The 24,804-nt window shown below is 41.3% G+C and overlaps 1 protein-coding gene across 1 annotated transcript in view; it reads right to left on the reverse strand.

Annotated features, from left to right (window-relative positions):
- Pcsk2 (proprotein convertase subtilisin/kexin type 2) overlaps positions 1-22,239 on the reverse strand; it is a 250,074-nt gene extending 227,835 nt beyond the window's left edge. Inside the window, exon 1 of the mRNA XM_090351960.1 lies at positions 21,742-22,239. Within this exon, the coding sequence (XP_090208086.1) occupies positions 21,742-21,918 (177 nt within the window). The 5' untranslated portion in view covers positions 21,919-22,239. The remainder of the gene's footprint in view (positions 1-21,741) is intronic.
- Positions 22,240-24,804: the final 2,565 nt, after the last annotated feature.

The following is a 24,804-nucleotide window of genomic DNA, read 5'->3' on the forward strand; positions in this document are numbered from 1 at the left end:
AAGTTTGACCTAGCTCAGTTTTAGGGGGAGGACACCTAAATGTTTTTGACTGGAGTCAACATACACATCTTTATGGTAATTTATTTTTGAATGACTTTTAGACTCAGAGAAAATTTGCAAAGATGTGTGAAGAACTCTTCAAAACCTATCACCCAGCATCTAGAGTTTACTGCATCTTCTTTAGCCCTTCCCTCCCCTCCCCTCCCCTCCCCTCCCCTCCCCTCTCCTCCCCTCCCCTCTCCTTCCCTTCTTGTTTCTTCTTTCCTCTCTTCCTGGCCTCTCCTTCCCTTAATTTTTTTAAATGTATGTAGTCCAGACTGTCTTGGAGCTTACTACATAGTTCAGGTTAGCCTCAAACTCACAAGCCTTCTGTGCCTCGAGTGTTGGTGTTACTGCTATTTGTCACCATCCTCGGGTCTCTTTATTTTTTTAATGCACATGTTTATTTTGTGGAATTATTTGAAAGCTGGGCTGTGTGTGTGTGTGTGTGTGTGTGTGTGTTTCCTAAGAACAATAGATTAACTAGCTTTCTGCGTGGCTAAGATTACAGGTGTAAGCCACCAGCACTCAGTAACACTGGATTTTTTTTAAATGTGACTGCCTTAAGTTTAGACCAACAGTTCTGAACTTACAAGCTGAGTGGAAGTCACGGCTGTGGTCACTCTTGGTCTTTTTCGCTCACATGTTTCTGAGCAGCCAAGTATGAACAATCTGAACTACTAAAAATACTTTCTATTCCAGTAGACTCAGATTGCCGTAATTACCCAAACAGGAAGCCACTCATTAGAAATGAAATATAGAGTATTCATATATCATTGATTTATTTACATTATTCTTTCATTTCTTTTGGAAGAGGAGTAGAGCTTGATATTGGAGAAGAAAATAGGGATGGAGAACTGGGTATTTTGAGTAAATCCAATGATGCTGAATTATAAAAGAATATGATGATTGAGACTACTCAACAAGAAGCCATTCCATTCTCAGCAGAGTGGCATATGGATGCACCAAAAATCATATGCTGTCTCATAAAACTCAATCAATGAGCAGCAGCACAAGATAATTTCATACAGAAGGCAAACATGCCATGTTATTTAGATGAATAAAGTAAATACGATTTTGCTGGAGGAGTGGAAGCCTTGACTGCTCCTTTAAACAGATGTTGTCTGTACAGTCGAGGAGCCTAATTACTTATGGATGTCTTCAGCTCTTTTGTCAATAGGAAGCCAGCAGAGGGAGAATAACTCAATGTAACATAAGACAACATTCAGTTTCAGTTAGGGTGTTTTACAAGGGGAGCCTGGTCAAAGAAAGTCCTTTGTATGTAGAATAGAGAGCAGTTGCTGAGTTTTTCACACTCCAGCTCATAAAGAAGGTATTTATAAAAGCTGATGGGGATATCAGCTGCAGTGCAGTCTTGTACTTTCCTTCACACATAAACTTAAATAAATCACTTTTTTGTCTGTAGAACCCATTCCTTCCTAGATGTCTTACCTCAACAGAGCTCAACAGAAACATGCTAATAAAATAAGAATATAGGGATGGGTGTTTCTCCAAAAATCAGTCCACTTATTAGGGGCTATGTGTAAGAAAAATAAGAAGACAGTAGAAACTCATTGGTCCAGAAATAGGGACACTTACCTTGAGCCTACCTTGTTAACATTCTTAGCCACTCCTAGCCTTTGTTTAGGCTAACATGCAACATGTGATTGATTCTAGGATTCCGACTTCCCTTCCCAAATGCACAGCATGACAAAATGATGTGGGTGATCCAGGATTATCCTTTAGTACTGAGCTGCTGGTCTGGGATTCAGATTATGATTTATCTCAAAGAACTAAACCAGTGGTTTATATCTAGTCTAGAATGATAGCCAGGTAGAAGGTATCTGATTCTTAGACTCTCAGCTTTACTCATAAGCCTTTTCTTTCTAGTCTCAGAAAAAATTCGATGTATGATCCCCAAAAGGAAAACTTTGAAACACATCCTATTATCATTATTGTTTGTATCATCAGGGATTGATTTACCTATCAGGTAGGCTTAGATTATAGAGATAAACTACTATCCTTTCATGTTAGCTTCTAAGTCAGGGAATCTGCTTTACTTCACGTATTTGTATGTTGGGGGACATAGCAGGATGCATTTAATTCTTTTGTTCTTAGCTGAACTAAGTTTCATAGGTAGAACTGACTGCATCAACCAGCCCTTCCTTGAGAGTTTCAGGATAATAATTAATCAAGCCAATATTACATTGAGGTCATCAGTCGATGGCAATGAGATATCAAAGATACATACCCTGACATCCTCATAACATCTGCTATAAAAAAAAATAACACTGTCATCCAGGCGCTGATGGATCACGTCTTTCATCCTAGCTACTCAGGAGGCTGAGATCTGAGGATCACAGTCCAAAGCCAGTCTGGGCACAAAAGTCTGTGAGATTCTTATCTCCAATTAACCTCCAGAAAACCAGAAGTGGCGCTGTGGCTCAAGTGGTAGAGCGCTAACCTTGAGCTGAAGAGCTCAGGGACAATGCCCAGGCCCAGAATTCGAGCCCCACGATGGAAAAAACAACAACAACAACAACAATAACACTGTCCTCTGCCAGCATCTAAGCCATTCCTGGGGCAAGAGGATCAGGTTGAGACTGAGGTCTCCCTAACTCTTTTCTCCAGCTCTATTATTATCCTGGGAATTTTCATACATGTCTGTTGAATTACCATTTTTCCCTCTCTACTGGTGAAATCTAAACTCCTCAGCCTAGTGGGGATGATCTCTCACAACCCAGCACCACTTCTTTTTTTTTTTTTACCACCTTTCCTCTTGTTTAATCAATATCAATAGTTGAAACAAAGTAATAGGTGAAAGGGTTCAAAACAAGTCCACAGGTCACAACTAAATCAGTGTAAGTAGCGACTGTGTTCTGTTGTCTTATTTTTTATTGTGAATAATAGAAGGGTTACATTATATTCATCAGATAGAAGGCAGCATCACTTCTTTAACCACACTTAGTATGTTCATAGTTAGCCAGACAAAACAATTTCTAGTCTTTCTAGTCTTTAGGCACCATGTTGTACATCCTGCATTTTCCTCCTTGCACCCTGTTTCCTTTAAATCTATTGAGATTATAACCCTCAGTGTGGATTCACTCACCTGACTGTAACATTGCCTGCTTTTAGAGGTCTTTCCTTTTGCTGACAGCCATTACCCTATATGACCTATGCCTTAAGTCTATTACAACAGAACTCCCATTTGTCTGTGATTCCTTGAAGTCAGGACCTGTGTTTTATCTAAATTTATGTCCTTGCTGTAAGCAGATTGTGTTGATACTCCGCCTGTATTCCTTTGGCCCATCCTAGAGGCCACCCACAGTCATCACCTACACCTGCCAATGTCGTTTATGCATCGTTTTTCCTTGAGTACACTGCCTGGCTCTGGATTCTGGCTTGGTCTACTGGGAACAGGCAGGAATGCCAGAGAGTTGATGTTCCTTCCCTAAGAGTGGCTTGCCACCAAGGAAAAATGGTAATGGATGCTTACATTTCCCAACTCCCTTACCTTTTCAATGGGACAATTCAGAAATCCTGTAACCATCAGAAAGGCCTGGAGGAGTATGCTACAGTAATGGTTTTCATTTTGTTCATGCTTCTGAATCCATGGGCTTTGTTTACACTAACTCGAGCTTGACTACATAGCTGATTTTAGCCAATGGGATTTAGTAACTGTGATATAAGCAAAATGTAAGTGCTTTCACCCCAAAGTTTGCTCTTTCTTCTATCTTTTGGCAACTTTCTCAAACCATGAAATTGAATGTTGCCTACTTGTCCCCAAAGCAGTGTGTTGGTAACTGATGTCATAATTGCTCATTGAAGGTACTCAGTATATATTTATTCATGAACTGAATATTCTGCTTCCATACTTTCTTCTGCTATGGTCGAGAATCTTGTTATTTTTATTTTCTAGGGGTTGAAAACTTCTATAATACTTATTTGGCCATTTTATTTGCTTTAGTTAATGATTAAGATGATTTGCTTTTGACCTCAACTACTGACCCTAGTTTAAACTCATGCAACTTTCCAATCCCTTCAGCCTGACTCGGTGCCTCTCTTCCCTATAGTGCTGTGAAAGTACCTACAAACAGACAGCAACAACAGTTGATTCTTGGATGTTCACTGTCTCCTTTAAACTTTCTTCAGCTGTTTTTAAAAAGATTGACAGGCTCCTGCTGGGTACTGGTGCCTCTGCTTATAATCCTAGCTACCCAGGAGACTGAGCTCTGGGAAGCAAGGGTCAAATCCAGGCCAAGAAGGAAAGTCCGTGAGACGTATATCCAATTAGCCACCCCAAACCAGAAGTGAACTGTGGCTCAAGGGGTTGAGTATTCATCTTGAGCAACAAAGCTCAGGGAACCTCCCTGTGACCCCACAATTAGACTTCTGGGTGATTTGTCCAATAGACCACATATAAAGCTGCACTAAAGCAACCAGCACAATCATGTTCATTGTTTACCATAGCCAAGAAATAGAATCAACCCAGATGGCCTTCAGTGAACAAATGGATCAAGAGAATATGGTATACATACAGAATAGAATTCTATGCTTCCATCAAAAAGAATGATATTGCACCATTCATAAGGAAATGGAAAGAATTGGAAAAATATTAAGTGAAGTAAGCCAGAGAAAAATAAACATAGGTCAAAGGAACTTAGGCTCAATGGTTTCCCTCATTTGTCATAATCAGTAGAAACCTTGGGCTCTACTAGCAGAGATCTGCAATAAGAAAAACCTTGATACATAAGGCCATTTAGTATGAAACTAATTGAAAGGACCTCCAGGATATTGAAACAAAAGCCATATAACGAATGATTGTTGTCCTTAATGTACTATGTTATCCCTCATCTCCTTTGCTGCCCCTTGGTTATGTCATATTGTTACAGTATCTCACTTTGTTATCTGATACATTGAATTTATTTGTATTTGGTTATCTGAAACTTGATAGGGAAGGGGGGAAAACCAATACGGGGAGTGGGTGGTGGGTAGGGGGAGGGTAATGGGTACCAAGACATGTGAAAGGGTATCAATGTATGTGAATTAATGCACCTTCTATTTGGCAAATATCATGTAACCCTTTTATTAATTACAATAAAAATATATATAAAAAAAGAAAAATAAACATAGGTTGCATAATTACCTTCATTTGTAGCAATTAGAATGTACCTATGAATCTACAATCAAGCATAATGGATGGTAAAAAGCAAACAAAAATTTCCACTTGGACTTGATAAATCAAACAGGACTCTAAACATCACAAAGTGAGACCAAAGGAAGATATTCTTAGGAGAGGATCACAAAGGCTCCATAGTGATGTGCATATGATCATATAAAATGATGTTTGTCAAAATGAACTCCAATAAAGGGGAACAAGAGGTTCATTTGTTAATTTGTTCTTTTTTCCTCCTTTGTCATTTTAATTTCTGTGCCTTTTGTCTCATATATAATTTTATCTGTTTGAGGGAGAGTAAGGGAGAGCACAGAAATGATGGGACAAAGGATGAGCAAGTGCAATAGTGATAATCACTCGACACTGTGGGAAACAAGCTATACAAATTGTGGGGTGGGGTTGATAGAAAAAAAAAATCCTGGGGGAAAATGAGAGAAGAGGTGACTTACAGAACTGTAACCCCTCTGTATGTCATCTTTATGGTATAAAAATAAATAAATATTTTTAAAAAGCTCTTGGACAGACTGGCGTGTGTGTGTGTGTGTGTGTGTGTGTGTGTGTGTGTGTGTGTGTGTGTGTGTGTGTGTTATGTTCCTGATGAAATAAAACTTTTCTCTTGAACAAGCTTAGGTCAAAGAAGGATAGGATTTGTGAATCACTTTACTCTCCTCTGTTGCTGATTCCTTCATTAACAATCAGGTCACAAAAGGTTAGACTGTTAAGAGTGATGAATTAATGGGTGCCATGAGGCACAGAGTCAGGTATTTAAATCACCTCATGTAGTATTCTTGTGATTTCTTACTTCAGTGTTTTATGACACACTTGTTCAGCTTACAATGGTCGCAGAGTGACAATGCTAATCCTTTAGATTGATTCTGATCATCTCTTGTGATACATATTGAATGCCTACTGAATACTCTGCTAGGCACTAAGGGAGTTGTTAAGGAAATATAAATTCCTACTCTTTCTTTTACCAAATATAAACCCCGTAGGTTGCTGTTTGTATGGAATTACTGAATTAGTGGGCAGCTTTACTTAGAAACTAGAATTAATAAATACTCTAGGAATCAGTGATGAGTGACAGGCCAGATGAATCTGGAATAAGTCAATGTATTGAATGAGTTGGTCTTTGAGGTTCATCCTTCACAGGCTTATCATGTTGTTCCTTTCAATGCATATCCAGTTTGAAAATCTGGTTGGATTGTTCCAAAGGACACGATCAAGTGGGGAGTTCACATGTTCTTTGCCAGTGTGAAGAGTGTAAACACACATATTTCCCTTCCCTCAAGTATAAGACAAAGGGTTAACCTAATGTCTTTCTAAGAGCTCTTCCTGTTCTGACAAGCTGTAATTCTATCATTGCAGTTATTATTTGTAAAACATGTAAATGACTCTGGATAAACCAATTTGATTAATGAGTTATGTCACAATATTTTAGTATGGTTACAATCTCCAAGTGGTCTGACAAGTGTTTCAAAATCATTATGCATAAATATCTTTCCACACATCAAGTTACTATGACACCGTTACAACCACATTTCTTGAGGGAATCATTGGCATAGGATACCTCCACTCATTACCTTCCAAAACTAGGCTTCCTTTGTGAGGCAGATAAATTGCCTTTCTTCTCAGATACGCCTGAGACTTACCATTTGTGCTACACACCTACCTCTATATTGCTGCAATATTTGTTTTTCTGGATAGCTATATTTTGCTCTATGAGTTAGGCCAGGCCAAAACACTGGAGAGTTAACTCCAGGCTACAGTAATTGTCAACCATCAACCAACTTGTGAATGCAACTGGCTTATAAATGTCATTGGGCAGGATGACACTGAGGCAAATGTGCTGTACCAACTTCCACTTTCTCTGTGGGGCAGAGCTCCAGTTATCCAGTGTCAACTTGTTCTACAATGCCTATTTTTCCTTTCCTCTAATTGATCCACCACTATCAATATTTTTAGAATCACTCAGAGCATAAACTTCCATTTAAATCCTCATCTCATGGCTAGCTCCTGAAGTCCCAAATCAACATATTTCTCTTCTACCAGAGTTCTAAGGTGACTCCTTCAATTTCAACAATGGTTTTCTAAAACCTGTAGCCACAGTTGTCCCTTATTTCTTTCTTTCCTTCCCTCAGTATCTTCCCTCCATGACTCTCCTCCCTCACTCTCTTTTTTCTTTTCATCCTCTTTCTTTGTTCCTTTATTCCTTCATTTATTCTTTCCTTTTCCCATTCTTCTTTCCTTTCATCTTCCTCTCTCTCCCTCTCTGCCTCCCTCCATTTCTCCCTCCTTCCTTCCGCCCTTCCTTTCTTCCTATTCTCTTCCTCTCCTTTCATAGCTGGTACACTTGATTTTTCCTATATTACTAATAGTTTGAGTTTCTGGCTCTTCCCTACTTCATTTCCCAAGGCCTCTTAGTTTTGTCTCAAGATCTCTGCTGTATATTTCTCTTCACTATTTGCTTCTGTGGTATGGAATGAGTCTTCTCACAGTGGGCTTTTATTTTCTTGACCATGTTTGCTTCTTTGATGTTGGTGATCCACTCTCATGGACCTTACTTCTTACTCTTTTTAATGAAATTGTGATCCTAGGTGGATGCTATCACCACACCTTGATTGGTACCTACACACAGAACTTTGGTGCTTCACTTTTCTCCCTTCAGACTCAAATAGAATAGACTTTGTGCAGAGGTTAGTTCCTTGGTTTTCCAACAAATCCAATGTATGAATGACAATGAAAAAAAATCCTTTACCAGACCCAAAGAATTTCTGTTAACAGTTTTTGAGGTGAAATTAGAAGCAATTTGAAGATGTAATGAATGTAAGAAATATGGCAAACTATGGTTATAATTAGAGAGTTAATATTTGTTTGTAATAGGATGTAGCAAGGATATACCTAGCAAACATTGCAGGGCTGTGGGGGGGTCTAAGAAGGATGATGAAAAGGACTGTTACAATGTTATATTTTCCACTTTGCAAATCAGAGTCCCTAAATCTCTAAATTTGAAGCACATAATTAAATTCTATTATGTATGTTTAAATTACATTATCAGAAACTTCTAAATAGTACACATACTATATTATTTGGAAATTATTTCCAAATAATATATTATGTCAAATTTGTTAGAAGTTTAATGACGTGTGTGTGTGTGTGTGTGTGTGTGTGTGTGTGTGTGTGGTAATCAGGATTTAAACTCATGATTTGCTCAGCAGATGATCTGCCACTGAAGCCATGCTCTCAGCCCTGAACTTAAACAATTTCTTTTCTCATTTGATTCCTGTCCTTACTGTTAAAATCTATACTAATTTAATTATTTTAAAACTTCAAATAGAAAGTTTAATGTGATTCCATTTTGATGAAACAATTAGTTCATGTCTACATATTCATACAGAAATATTTTAAATAAAACTTGGTTATAACAGTAATGATTATTTCTGAGTAATGAGATTGGGATAATTTTAAATGCTCCCCCCAGGGCTCTTTTATATTACTTGATACTTTCAAAACTAATGAAATGAGCAGAAGAAATGGATATTTATGGAAATCAAGGTCATATTTAAAATTATAAATAAAGGGCAACCTGAGGATTTTGAAGTTTCTATTCTTGTCCTTTATTACAATATCCTATAAGATTATCTAGGCCTTACAAAAACAAACAATTCCCAAGCCTGTTTTTCTCTAGACCAAAATGAAAGTTTATGTCATTATTCTACCTACAATGTAAGACTTTGCTCTTGCTTCTTAGAACATCTCAACATTATTCAAAAAGATGTGTTCAAGCCTCAAAGAGAAAAAAGTACCTAGGAATTAACTTAACTAAGAATGTAAAAGACTTTTTTCATGAAAAATTTAAAACTCTGAAAAAGGAAATTAAAGCAGAACTGAAGAAGTGGAAAAACCTCCCATGCTCCTGGATTGGAAGAATCAACATTGTGAAAATGGCAGTCTTACCAAGGGCCATCTACAAATTCAATGCAGTACCCATAAATATCCCAATTTCATTCTTTAGGGAAATAGAAGAGGAAATCCAGTGTTTCATATGGAATAATAAAAGACCCTGTATAGCAAAAACACTTTTTAGCAGAAAGAACAGCACAGGAGGATTTTCAATACCAAACTTTAGACTCTATTACAGAACTATAGTGACAAAAACAGCTTGGTACTGGCACAAGAACAGGCCTCAAGACCAAGGGAATAGAACTGAGGACCCAGATATTAACCCACAGACCTATGGTCACCTAATCCTTGATAAGGGAGCCAAAAAAAATAGAATGGAAGAAAGACAGCCTCTTCAACAAGTGGTGCTGGCAGAACTGGTTAAGCAACTGCGGAAAACTAAAGTTGGATCCTTCTTTGTCACCCTGCACTAGAATTAACTCCAAATGGATCAAAGACCACAAGGAAAAAGCAGATACACTGAAAACTTTACAAGAAGGAATAGGAGATACAGTAGGTCTCCTTGGCACAGATCAGAACTTTCTTAATAAGGACCCAGAAACACAACAAATGAGAGAAAGTCTAGATAAGTGGGACTGCACTAAACTGCAGAGATTCTGTATGGCAAAGGACATAGATAGCAAACTAACTAGAAAGCTACAGAGTGGAAGAAGATCTTCACTAACCATACAACAGACAAAGGCATCATATCTAAAATATATCAACAGCTCAAAAAATGGAATCACTCCAAAACTAATCTCCAAAGAAACAACCATCCTATTAAAAGATGGGCCAAAGACTTAAAGAATGGCCTAAAGACACACGAAGAAATGCCCAACATCTCTGGCCTTAAAAGAAGTGCAAATCAAAACAACTGTAAGATTCCACCTCACTCCAGTTAGAATGGCCAGGATCAAGAGATCTAATAACAACAGATGCTGGAGGCGATGTGGCCAGGAGGGATCACTACTCCACTGTTGGTGGGAGTGCAAACTTGTTCAACCACTATGGAAAGCAGTATGGCAGTTCCTCAAAAGACTAAACATAGAGCTCCCCTATGATCCAGCAATTCCACTACTAGGCATTTACCCAATTGTCCAGAAACAAGGACATACTAAATCCACTAGCACAACGATGTTCCTTGCAGCACTACTTGCCATAACAAAGATATGGAACCAACCCAGATGCCCCTCAGTTGATGAGTGGATCAACAAGATGTGGTATTTATATACAATGGAATTCTAGCTGCCATCAGAAAGAATGCAATCGCCCCACTTGCAAGAAAATCAAAAGACTTAGAAAAAATCATATTAAGTGAAGTAAGTTAGACCCAAAGGAACATAGGCTCAATGGTTTCCCTCATTTGTTATAACCATTAGAAACCTTGGGCTCTCCTAGCAGAGATTTACAATAGAGCAAAACCTAGATGCGGAAGGTCATATAGTATGACACTAAATGAAAGGACCTCCAGGATATAGAAACAAAAGCCATACCATGAGTGATTGTTGTCCTTAATGTACTATGTTATCTGTCATTTCTTTTGCTGTCCCTTGGTTATCTCATATTGTTACAGTATTTCACTTTGTTTTCTGATATATTATGTATATGCTTATTTGGTTATTTGAAATCAGATAGGGAAGGGGGAAAATGAGATGAGGGGTGGGAGTGGGGGGACGAAAATGGGGGCTAAGACATTAGAAAGGGTATCAATGTTTATGAAGCAATGCACCTTCTATCTGGTGAATGTAATCTAACCCTTCTATTAATTTCAATAAAATTATATTACAGTATCTCACTTTGTTATCTGATATATTGAATTTATTTGTATTTGGTTATTTGAAATTTGATAGGGAAGGAGGGAAAACCAAGATGGGGGGTGGGTGGTGAGTGGGGGGAGGGTAATGGGTACCAAGACATGTGAAAGGGTATCAATGTATGTGAATTAATGCATCTTCTATCTGGCAAATATCATGTAACCCTTTTATTAATTACAATAAAAAATAAAAATAAAAAAGAAAAAAAATTATATGAAAAAAATCTGTTCAAGTTGGTCTTACAGTAACAAGATTTTTTTCAATGCAGTTTTATTCTTTTTATGTATGTCTTTCCTCTTAATATATACTAAGTCAGCAGTGCTAACTCAGCCCCAACTTCTTTACTCCATGATCATTTTTAAACAGGTAATAGAGTTTACAAGAAATATATCTCAATAATAGAAATAAAATACAAATCATGTTTTGTGCAAATTCAATACTAGATTTCTATGCAGAATGGTGGATTTGAGCTCAATAGTAAAACAAAATTCCTACTCTGTCAGAAGAAGTCTGAGCTTCAACTTTTATATTTCATTCTTAAGTCTGACTTTGAGCAGTCACAGCTGACTATATAATTACTGTAAACTTAAAGTATCTTTCAGTGCTTTAGTACCCTGTGATCTACAGCCAAAGGAACCTTTTGAAATGGAAGTTGATTTGTAGGTATTAATTTAGTTGACAAAAAGTTTCAGCCCCCTCTACTCCTTTGTATGTGGTCATGATCTAACTATAGACTTCATTATCTATTCTCAGAGTTTCCTTGTGCTACTATAGGTGATATCTGAGTTTGGAATTTGGGGGAAAAAGACAAATATACTAGGCACAGTGGCTGGCTGCTACTTGCTTCTTCTTCCTGGCTGAACTCTGTTACATAGAGATGGTTTCTTCAAAGCACAGTGATTCCAGCACATTACACTTGAGCACCATCTTGATTCAACTGCATTCAGCAGTGAAGAAACACGTATAAAACACCTCTAACGAACAGGGCGTATTGGCTCCTAGCAGGGGGATATGGATTTGAAAGAAGTTTATATTTATTTTAGAGAAGACAAATTAAGAAAAAGAAACTTGGAATGTTGATTGACACCATGAGATAAAAACGTAAGAGCTCTCAGAAGGCCTTGAAAGATTCTTTTTGTTGTGGTTTGGCTTGACTTCGCTGCCAGGCTTAGAGCTTCCCTCCAGTAATGTAAGAAGAGGGATGTTTATTGACAGCATATTACTATGGGTGATGCTGGCTGCTGCAGATAACCATCCCCCTTTCCAAATCTCAGAGCCTTAATGGAATAGCAGCTTATTTCTCACTACGCGAGGTCTTCCAAGCCACAAGTCGGGATCTAGCTCGCTTTCCTGTTTGACTTCCAAAGGCCCAGAGGGAAGAAGAACATGGAGCAATAAATTTGTAGGGGAGGATTTTTACATAGGGCATGGGAGAAGAATGTATCATTCTATTTACATAATCTAGAGTTGGCACATAGTCATGGTGATCTACAATGCAAGCCAAGAACTGTAGTCTTACTGTAGTTCAAGTTCAAGGGGAAATGAATATGGTGACTGGGGTTCAACCACCATTACAGGTATGTTATGCTGGGATATGAGGCTGGAAAGCTATTAAGAGTCTGCTGTCATGTATGCAAGCTCTCTCGTAGCAACTATATTCTTCTCTCTGCACCCAATAGCCAGTCAAGTTTTCTAAGGAAGTCAAAATTTTCAACTGCAATACTAAGTACAGTGCACAATGGATTAAATTCATGAAATGGTTGGGACAAGGTCATTTCCTAGATGGTGGTTAGCTCATGGGTGTGTTGCCACTAGTATGGAATCTGTTCCTCAGGAAATGCAGTTGTCATGTCTGCAAATATACAACCCACAATTTCTCCTTGAACAAAAAGGTTGCATTAGGCCACCATACTCTTATGTTTACCACCACAATCAATAGCTAGGCCATTCTTTGTACTCAACCCTGTGCCCGGATGCCTGCATATATTCATTTATTCAGGACAGTATTGAAGTTTAAACACAGGACTTCATGTTTGCTAGATGGACTGTACCCTGAGCCATACCTGCAGCGCTATTTTTCCCTGGTTATTTATTTATTTATTTATTTACTTATTTACTTATTTATTTATTTATAGTCGTGGGGCTTCAACTCAATACCTGGGTGCTGTCTTTGAGTCTCTTTGTGTTCAAGGTTAGTGCTCTGCCACTTGAGCCACAGTACCACTTCTGTATTTTTTTTTCTGAATAGTTTATTGGAGATAAGACTCACATAGACTTCTTTCCCTGGGTTGACTTCAAACTGTGATCCTCAGATCTCAGCCTCCTGAGTAGCTAGGGTTCTAGGCATGAGCCACCAGTGCCTCACTCCCTGGTTATTTTTAGAATGGGGTTTGTTTACCTGTGTCACAGTACTGATTTTTAGGGCTTCTGTCACCACAGGAATAACTCTACAGTGCACTACTGTGTCCACTTTCCTTTCTGTGGAAACAGTTTCATGGAGTTTTCTGCCTGGGCTGACCTACAACCACAGTCTTCCTGTTTTCAACCTCACAAATAGTTAGGACTACAGGTCTTATCCAACAGCACTTCACTGTACATTCTTTTTTCATGATATTAAAAACAATTGAGACTGGATCTCCTCTCTTCTCCAGGCTGCTCTGAAACTCCTGTGCTCGAGTGATCCTCACACCTCTGCCTCCCAAGTGCAGTGATGTCTGCAAGTACCTTTAACTAATTTCTGAAGATCATAAATTTCTCAAGTTTAGTAAGCCAGTCAATTTTATAATGCTATCAAAACTCCATCATCTTTGATGGATTTCATCATATTACTGTTTCTGGCTTCCTTTAGCCACAAGAGGGACATTGGTTATAGTGAACATTGTCATAGTTATGAGTCTTGTCAGAATGTAATTCTTGACATGCAGCTGCAATTCCAAGTGAGAAAGAGCACTCAGTTTAGGTCAATCAAGGAAGCCTAGAGGGATGAACATAGACTTGATCTAAGACATGATATATTTAATATGGGTTCAATAAGAATTAATGGTCTTTATAGCTGAAGAAGGAAGGTTAGTATTTCCTTTGGTTATCGTGATAACGAAGTTTGAAGTTCAAAACTGTTCTTTAAGAATTTCTTAGGATTGGTCCAGGAGCGTGGCCTAGTGGTAGAGAACTTGCCAAGCATGCACCAAGCCCCCGGTTTGATTCTGTGGTACCACATACATAGAAAAAGCTGGAAGTGGCACTGTGGCTCAAGTGGCAGAGTGTTAGTTAACCTTGAGCAAAAAGTGTTTAGGTTCCATGACAAGCCAAAAAAAAATAAAAATTTTTCTTAGGATTTATTTTGGAAATATGTAGGGGCAATTCTATACTGTGTCTGTGAGTGTGTGTGTGTGTGTGTGTGTGTGTGTGTGTGTGTGTGTGTGTGTGTGTGTGCATGCAGGTCCTGGTGCTTGAATTCAGGGCCCTGGCCCTGAGCCTTTTCGCTCAAGGCTAGCCCTCCACCACTGGATCCACAGCCCTAGTTCCAGCTTTTTTGGGGGGTGGTTAATTGGAGATAAGACTCTCTCAGACTCTCACACCCAGCTTTACTTTGAACTACGATCCTTTGATTCTGAAGAGCTAGGATGACAGATGTTAGCCACAGACACCCATCCTATATCCCATTTTTTGCCAGTCCTGGGGCTTGAACACAGGGCCTGAGCACTGTTGTTGGGCTTTCTCAAGGCTAGAGCTCTACCACTTGAGCCACGGCAGCATTTCTTGCTTTTTCTATGTATTTATGGTACTGAGGAATTGAACCTGGGTCTTTGTGCATGCTAGACAAGCACTCTACCACTAAGCCAAACTCCCAGTCCCTATATCCCATTTTTGAGCCTCCTTTTTTTCCTCCCCAAATTGTGTCAATTTTGATTTAGGAAAGAATAAAATATGGTAAGGAAAAGGAGTCTACTGCTTTGTTGTTGTTTTTTAAACCAAACTCCTTTTTGTCCAATTGCCATTTGAGGTAACAATAAAATTATATGTGGATCCAATATTGTTGGGACAATAAGTCATCATTAAATGGATGGTGGTAAATATTTAAAATATGTACATATGACAAAAAATCCTACCCATAGCAAGTAAAGAAATCATACAAATAAATGGCTATGAGAAAACCAAAAGAAAAATATTCAGAGCAAAGTACATGAACAAATACTGTATAAAAGAGGATCTCCAAGTTATCACTAAGCACACAAAATTATCTTTACTTGTAAATTTCACTTAAGTTGATACATATGCATCAAACAAAAAATAGGTATAAAATATCAAATGTTGGTGACAATGTGAAACAACTGGAAATCTCACATCCTGTTGGTTGGAATATACATAATTATTTTGGAATGTGTGTACCCATGATTTATGCCTTCTAGGGCACAGGAGTTGTGTACCCATCTTATTTAAATGTGGGTAAAATGGATAGGTAGATGACTGTGATGGATTTCACGTCTGTGAGATTATACCATGTGAAAATGTTTGTCAGTTATAGTTAGGTGCCAAATTGGTTGACTTTGACTTAATTAAAAATCTCAGAAGGGAAATTATCCTGGCTGGACTAGTTTAATCAAGCTAGCCCCTAAAACTGGATTGGGCCATTCTTGAAGAAACTTACTTGAAGGATGAAAGCGTATGAAGGTCTACAGGAGGAATAATGCTGTAAAATCATGAAGATGACATCCTTAAAGCTCTCCTAGGAGCTAGCAAGAAAAGAATGACTTCAGGTTTAAAACTATAAGACGCAATTTTTTTCTAGAGACTCGAGTATGTTCAAAAGCAGAGTGTTCTGCCATCATACCTCTAGATGAGGACATAGCATCCTGGCAACTTAATTTGAGTTGTGAGGATTTGACTAAAGGACTCAGCTAGAATTCATCAGCTTCCTTACCCATGAACACTTAGTTAACCCATGTAATTCTGGGCCACTTGCTTTGTAATGATTTACTACCCAGCAGCAGCAAACTGATGCAGACTCTAAATACTAATGTGTGTGTGTATGCTCTGAGACCCAACGTCTGTCATTCCTAAGAATCTCCTAACAGAAAGGTATATATGTATTGACAAAAATACATGCACAGCTATAAATTTCACAACCCCAGATAGGTACTCAAAGTGATGCTATATCTGCTGTGAAAAATTGCATATAGCATTTACTTATAGCCCATATAATATTTTGTCAGTGAAGGGACTTGAACTCTGGACCTGGGCACTGTCCCTAAGCTCTTCAGCTCAAGGTTAGCAATCTGCCACTTTGAGTCACAGCACCACTTTCCCACATGATCCTTTTTGAAAGTCCTATAAATCCTTAAGTAGGGTACCCAATTTAATGTCAATGGTATGCAGATAGTGGTTATGTTGTATCGCCTAGACAATAATGACAAGGAAAAAGTCTGAATAATGTTCAGTACAAAAATATTTTCCAATGATAGTTAGGTTGAGTCTGCAGATATAATACCACTGGAATGTAGAATCCCAAGTGTGTTTCAATATTCATAAAAGCAATAATCACAACAGTGAAACTGAAGACTAAAACTACCCAAGGGAGCAAGAGATGGTGTGTTGGATTCTGGTAGTACTGTTTCTTGACTTGTGTTCTAGTGACTCAAGTATGTTTATTTTGTGAAAATAGTACATTATTTTTAGAATTTAAAAATAATCTCATGTCCATAATAATGTTCATATGATTTTTATCTTGTAATTATCCCTATATTAGTCTATTCAGGGGGTGGGGTGGGTAAAAAAGTTGAAGCAGATGGCTGAATATCACTGGTTCATACCTACAATCCTACCTACACAAGAAGGCTTAGACCCAGAGATGGAAGTTAAAAGCCACCTTCAGCAGAAAAATTCACCAGATTTCATCTCCAAAATAATCACTAATAAACAAACCTCTAAACATGGCTAAAGTGGTAGCACATCAGTCAAACATAAAAGCTAAGCAATCACAAGGCCCTGAGTTCAAATCCCAGAGCCACAATCAAAGCAGACCATAATAGAATAAAAACATCTTGTCAGTTTTACTTTGATATTCATTCTTGAATTCATTTCTTTATTTATTGGCATAAGGCTTGTACTCAGGGCTGGGCACTATCACTTAGCTTTTCTGCTCAAAGCTAGCTAGCATTTTACCACTTGGAGCCACAGCATCTCTTCAATTTTCTGGTGCTGAATTGAAGATAAGAGTCTCAGATTTTTTCTGCCCAGGCTGTCTTTGAAATACAATCCTTGGAGCTCAGCTTCTTGAGTCGCTAGGATTATAGGTATGAGCCACAGCATCTGGCACAATTATTGATTTTTTTAAAAAAAAACTTTACTCTTACTTAACTTCAGTATGTAGATTCGATAAATAATCTTTGTTTTCTCTTTCAAGGGAATTAAATTAGTAGCCTGGTGGGAATTTGAAGGTACTATTTGGAATAATACCTGTGTCATTGTTGTAAGTCCATTCACCCAGCAGTCTCATGACTCTTCTCCTTTGGACAAAGGTGTTGAGTCAGGTAGGAGCAGGCCATGATCAAGTAGCACATTTCCATCTGTTTCTGAGGTAACATTATGGATATGTTGATTCCCTTTCAAAGAAGGAATGTGTTTGCTAATGGTCTTATAAGTATAAAATAAGCCAAGGGCTGGTAGCTCATGCTGTAATCCTGGCTACCCAGAGGCTGACATCTGAGGATCTCTTTTCAAAGCCAGCCAGACAAAGAAAGTCTATGAGATCCTTGCCCCAGATTTACCACTCAAAGCAGAAAGTGGTGCTGTGGTTCAAGTGGTAAAGTGCTAGCCTTGAGCAAAAAAGCTCAGGTCCAGACCCAGGGCCAAGCACCAGGACACAAACACACACACACACACACACACACACACACACACACACACACACACACACACGAATAAGATAATTAAATCATTGACAAATTCTTTTCTAATATTTCATTTATAGAATATCATATTCCTATGGATCAACTCAGTGTATTATCTCTCCATTTTGAAGGTTTATGGTCTACAGGCACACTCATTAATGGGTGACATGTATTTGTATGTTATCAAATACATATAAAAAGGGGAGGAAAAATATTGGAACTCTAGGATAGAACTCCTGACAGTAAGGAAGGCCTTTTTGGAGGCAGTGCAGTAAAGAAAAACAATTATTTTTAGTCCCACAAAATGGGGTTTAAATGCAAATTTCTGAAAGGGTGAATAAATACAACAGTGGTACTCACTAGACATTACATGAAAAATGAACTATCTTGTGGATAGGCACAGGAGGGAAAATCTGTGAAAGAGTCAGGGAATGAGAAACAGGTTGTACTTATTACCTGATTCAAGTAACTGCAACCCCTCTGCATATCAACTCCACAATAAAAAAAAAATCTCAAAAAAAGAAAAAATACAGTTAAAAAAGAGAGGAAAGGAAGAAAATATGTATCCATGATGGAAATAATTCAGCCTAGCTAATTAACGTAATAAAAAGAAAATAAATGTGATTTTCTGAATTGACCAGCCCATGGGCAGTTAGCTCACTCATTAGAGCATTAACACTTTCACCTGAGAACTAAGGCCAGTGTCTATGATTTCTATGCAAAGTTTGAGAGGCTAGGGTGAAATTATTTGATAAACCCTCATGTATGGATGAATAAATAGTCATTGAATTTCCTTTGTATCTGACATTGAGTATCACACTGGGGGATTGGGAGGTTGCTGAGGAGAACAGCCAGAAGAAGGACACTCTGGGGATTAAAAAAAAAAGGCACATGTCAGCAAAAGTGCATTGCAGAATAAAAAAAAAAGCAAGACAGGACAGGGCTAGGAAAACCTGAAATAATTACGACAGCTAAGGAAGCTTCTGTGAAGGCTGGCAAACATAGTGATGTGCGTGTTAGGGCAAACAACCAAGATATAGGAACTAGATCATCCTTGAATACTTAGCTTTCCAGAGGAAAGCAGTAGTTTGATACATCTTTACTAAGTGGGGGAGAAGTGATAAGGGCTATGTGATAGAATGTAATGGCATTGGCTTCACCTAGCATAGGTTTGACCCATTAACTCCACAGGATTAAGGAGAAGGGAAAGCTCATTGCTGTGCAAGCTCCAGGGAAGGATTAGACCTTGAAGGATGAGTGCTGCAGACTTACTTGGGAGAAGTACTGTTGCCATTGACTTAGTTATTCAAATATGTATTAGGGTAAAACCCACTATATGTGATTAGAAGATAAGACCTGAGAGGCTTGGGAGAGGTAAATAAAGAGGGTAAGAGCCCATTCTTATTAAGTGGGAGTTGGGGGTTTGACATGGTGATGCAAAAAAAAAAAAAATCAGTGAGCTCCTCTTTAAGAATGGGGAAGAAATAAGCCTAGATATCCATCTAACTAGAAGCTCCCTTTAGCTGTAAGGTAAATCTATTGGGAAGATTCATTTACAATAAAATTGTCTCTACCCTCTTGGTTTGAGTTCCATCATCAAAACTGTGGGTCCTAAAAAAAAAAAACAAACTGTGGGTCCTTTATGAAGCTGTTCACTGGATAGAGCAACAAAAATTCTCATCTTGGAGAATTAATAAGTTAAGCCATTATCATCTCAGCTTTAGCTAGATTGGATTCAGTTTCTATGCTCAGATGCAATAGACAGGTACTCAGCCGAGGAAGAGGAGAGAAATAAGTACAGGGAGGGCAGCAATGTGTGCCCAGACAGAGAGAAGATTCCTGGTAAGAGGGAAAGAGCCAGGGCTCCAGTCCAGATCAGCAGCAACTCCCTGCACTCCAAAACAAAGTCTGCTGCCACTTTCCTTTGCCTGTCCCCAAGCCTGGCAAGTCCTCTGAGTATCTAGCTTGCTTCAGTGTGTCCAAAGGGGTGAGAAGTGCAGGCTCCCCTCTCTTAAGAGTGGCTTGGAAACCCCTGCGTGTTTTTTCTTTGGGGCCCCTGTCTGAATCAATTCCTTCTTTCCGTGCTTTAGGTTGAGTAACCACAGATTGGCCACCTTGAAGCTGTTAGGAAGATCCAAGAAGACTATACCCGAGGCCTGTGACACAGGAAGGTTTCCAGAAGCTGTCCATGAATAATCCTCACGGTCATGTTTTCTCCTGGCGCCTGGGTCTAGGGTCTTGCCAACTTTGAGGTGGGAAGAAATGGGGAGGGGCTTGGTTGCACTCTGGAAACCGTCCGCAGGCGGTGGGCCAGGAGGAGAGCAGGCTGCTCCTTCAGCTGGTGCCTTCACGATGCCCTTCTCTATTCCCCCACCCCCCTCCCTACCCCTCCACTCCCCGCCCCCCCCCCCCCCAGCAACAAGTTCTCTTCTGTGAGACCTGCCTTTGCGCCACAGGCAGCCCGGCTCGCCCTCTGTGAAACTCCTTGTCAGATCTTACTGGGGTGGAAATCATCAACTGCTGCCTACGCCCCAGGGAGGCTAGACAGCCCGCGGGCCCTGAAGGAGCCCTGGCTGTGCCAAGGGACTGATGCGGGAAGCGTGGGTAGGCAGGAGGAGGTAGATAGGAGTTCCAGGGCGCACAGCCCTCCCAGAATAAAAAGCAACAAGCCAGAGCTCCCGCCTCTTGTCTCTTATAATCAAGAGTAAATCTAACTGACGTCCATCCACGAAGTCCTCCGGTAGCCCGATTGATTGCCTGTCTGTTTTTAGGGTTCCCCTCACCCCCACTTCTCTCGCCATTCCACCTGGCCCCTAGGTCCCCTAAGGACATTGGAAATCTCGGACACAAGGAAAAGCAAGCAGTTCCACCTCAGCCCCCCGTGTCGCAGCTCCTGGGGGCACCCTAGTTTCTCCAGAGGCTTCCAGAGGTGTCCGAGGCCGGCAGCCTCATTCAAACAATGGAACTCTGGCAACTTCTTGTAATTGGGATCCCGCCCTCCACCCCCCCCCCTCGCCGCCCCGCACCGCCCCGCGCCGCGCGCGCTCTCCTGGGAAAGCCAGGCTGGCCGCCCACAGAGCTGAGAGGACACCACCTCGACTTTTCCCTAGGGAACCACCCTTAAACTCTACCTTCTCCTGCTGGCTTCCTACAGCAAGGAGTTGAGAACTAGCGAGCCAACCAGGAGTATGCTCCAGGGGTGGGCAGACGTGGGAGGGTGGGGGGGAGGCGGCGAGGTGCAGAACTTCCCGCCCAGGTTTCAGAAAGAAAAGCCCAATTTCATGCTTCCAAGTCTTGAAGCCTGAGGAAGCCCTTGCTCCCAGGGGGGAGGAAAAGTCCCTGTTAGGAAGCGGGCTGGACATGCACCGAATGGTGCTTTGCAATGTCCACTTTTGGAAACTCATCTTCCTCCTGGGGGTGAGGGGGGGTTGGGGTGCAGGGGACATCCGTGGCAAAGCAGCCCAAGCCAATCCCAATCCCAGCCGTTCTGGGTATTCTCCCTCCAATCCTCCAGACAGCTTGGAGGGAACTTGGTACCTCGGACAGCAACCCCGGGCGCAAAGCATCCTTTTCTAAGGTTTGTTAGCCGACTCCCCCCTCCCTCCCCGCCCCCCACCAAAGTCAAAGAGCAATACATGAGTTTTGATGACCTTAGTAGTACAGACGAAGGACATTTTAATTATATAACCCGTGAAAGATCACCGGAGGCAATGTCGTGTTGGAGAGCCCATGGCAGCATATCTGCATCGCAGGAGAAAGACAGAAAACTTGCAAATCTTCTGCAAGGAGATTGCGCAGGGCTGCCCCCTTGGATTTTTGGGGATACAACATGCGAAACGCATGGGGGTGGGAGGGGGTGGGTGGGTGGGAGGGTGAAGCTTACCTTTCGGACTCCAAAGCCGTGCTGGGCTGCAACTTGGCGAGCTTCATCCTCTCCCCCTTTCTGTAACTCCACAAGAAAATGATTCGTGAAGACCGGTCTCTCGGCAGAGGCAAAGACCGAGACACAGAAGAGGAACCCGGCGGCTGCCTTCCACTGGGCGCCACGACTACCCTGCATCCTTCTTTGGGAGTGCAAAGTGGGGCTTAGGAGGCGCGCAGGATGGTGGAGTTGGGGACGCAGGGGAAGGGGGGGAGATGCAAATAAAAATAGATATGTAGTTAAAAAAAATGTCTAGAGAAAGAGACTTGAGTCTAGGTGGCTTGGAAAGCAGCAAATCAGTGTGTGTTCTCCAGCATCTGGCTGGCGGGGAAGCCGTGCAGTCAGGCGGCCCGGCTGGCTGGCAGGAGTGCGAATGTGGGGAGCAGTGTGTACCGGAGAGAAAGAGCGAGTGTGTGTGTCAGTGCTTGATGCTAAATCTGCATTTTCAGCTCCGCCTAGGCTCCAATTCCATCTGGGCTGGAGGCGAGCACCCGAGCCTGGGTGACGCGCGCCTGCCAGTGGCCAATGAAGACGGGAGAAACGGTGCGCCCCGCCCTGGGCCGTCCCGGGCCCTCCCCTGCCCGCCCCCGGTTCCGGCCAGTCCGCCTTCGCCCGCGGGGGGCGAACCCGCGCCCCCCAGCCCGTCGCCGCGCGGGGAGAGCAGGAGCGTCTCCGCCCCGACGCCCGCCCGCCCGCCCTCCCGCCCGCCGCGCGCCCAGGAAAATCCCCCCAGCTGGAACCAGGCGGCGGCGCCCCAGTGATGTCATTGTTTGTGGAAATCTGTCAGGCTCTGGGAAGGGAATTACGGGGTGTGCGGCTCTCAGAGGCCCCGGGGGGAGCTGGGGCACCGGCCTCTCCCTATTGCTATCCCTCCTGCTGGCTTATTTTCAGCTACAGAACAACTCTCTCTCTCTCTCTCTCTCTCTCTCTCTCTCTCTCTCTCTCTCTCTCTCTCTCTCTCTCTCTCTCTCTCTCTCTCTCTCTCTCTCTTCTCTCCCCCCCCCCTTCACACACACAAGGCATACTTGCCTCTGATTCTCCTAATAACAAAGCAAATATTACACCCTTCCCCTCCCTCCACTTTGGGCCAATCCCAGGAGAGAATTCGCTCCTCTTCCTGGCTCTGGGAAGATGAAGAAAAACAAGCTTTTAGAGGGGTGACTGACTCCTGGGGTCGAGAGTGCAGGAATGAGTTTTTCCCTCTTTTTTATTTTTTTTTGGGGGGGGCGGGCTCTGGACAGGTCAGCCACGAAATCCAGTAGAAGGCCATGCTTAACCCTGCAGCCCTGGTCCCGGGCGAGACTTCCAGGGTCTGGCAGCAGCTCCCAGAGGGGAGAGACGGCTAGGGGACAGCCAGGACTGGCAGCAGGTGCAGGCTCCCACCCACGGACTCTGGTGTGCACATGGGCGGCCAGGGCATGCGTCCGCGAAGGTGTAGTCACCTAGTCCTTGGCCCCGCGTCAAGGCTTTTGCGAGCGTCCTCGCTGGAGTCAAATTCAGCCCAAGTGGCAGGAATTGTGAAGTTAGCCGCTTTAATGTGCGCCACGCAGTCAGCCGCAGCTCAGGTAACAGCCAAGGACTGACTTCTGCCTTCCCCTTCTTCCTCGAGTGGGAGGAAGTAGACTCAAGCTCTGCCTGGACCGGAATGAGGACGACTGCTTTTAACTAACTTAAATGTTGTTGAGTAACACTTACCATGTTTGTTACTTAGTGCCAAAAGGTAAGAAAGGTAAGGGGAGGGAGGGAGGGAGAGAGAGCAAGCGAGCGAGCAAGAGAAAGAGCGCGAGTTAGATCTGAATTTGTTACAGTGACACATTATTCATATACATACATACATACATACATACATACATACATACATACATATGGTTATCTGTCTATCTATCTTTTCCTACTTAGCAAGGAGTCACAACCTACATAAAAGAAAGGCAGGACTGGTAGAATAATCACAGGTCTTCCGACAAGGTCTGGCTGTTCACACAGCTGGTTGCCCTACAGCCTTCTAAACACGTGGGCATTGCTGCAGGTTTTGATGAAAACACAGGAGATTCTGTATGCCATCGTTATTAGCAGTATTTTAATTCCTTTAAGAGAACTAGATGATATGGGAGAAGGTGATGGTCCATGGGCTAAGTGTGAGAGGGCTTGGAATGGAAACAAGATGTCAGGGAAAATATTAATAAAAGGCTCAGATCAACCCTGGAACCTTCCAGTTTTTCTTCTAAGGGATTCATTTTGCTACGACTATTTTCTTTTCTTTTTGGTTTTTGTTTTTGTTTTGGTGTCTTGGGTCTTAAACCCAGGACCTGGGGACTGTCCCTGCTTTTTTGTGCTCAAACCTAGTGCTCTACAGCTTGAGCCACAGCCCCAATTATGGCTTTTTGGTGGTTAACTGGAGATAAGAATCTCATAGACTCTCCTGCCTGGACTGCCTTGATCTCAACCTCCTGAGTAGCTAGGATTACAGACATGAGTTACTGAGGCCTGGCAAGGCTGCTTTTTTTTTTTTTATCCCCATCTTGATCCACTGCTTATTCCTCTGCCATCTCTTTGTAACACAAAGCTTTCTTACTCAGAGACCTACAGCTCTTTCCCTCTGGCTTTTCCATAGTTGGAGTTCAAGTAACTGCTGGATTAGTGCGAAGCACTGCCACATGGCCCTTCCTGCTCTTTATTGTCCTTTGAGAGAAATATCAAATGTGAAAATTATGTTACATTGATTCACCATCATGGAGAATGCTTCAGAAGCAGTAACAGAGATAAAAACCTAAGTATTTAGAAAAATAGATCTAAAGAGTATCAAATAAGTCAATTGAGAAGATTATGGGTGTCAGGAAATAGCACTGCTAATGTAGCTAAGTCTCTGAAAACCCAACACAAAATTATCATCTATTTAGAGATATTTATTAATTTTTTTGAAATCACAGAGAAATACTTCCCTTCCAAAATAAGTTCCAAGGATGCTATGCTAGTAGTAAATGTTGAATTTTGTATGTTATCGTGGTTTATCTTCTACTAAATTCC

Source organism: Megascapheus bottae, chromosome 18, assembly GCF_031878675.1.
Source record: "Megascapheus bottae isolate mThoBot1 chromosome 18, mThoBot2.hap1, whole genome shotgun sequence".
Lineage (NCBI taxonomy): Eukaryota > Metazoa > Chordata > Mammalia > Rodentia > Geomyidae > Megascapheus > Megascapheus bottae.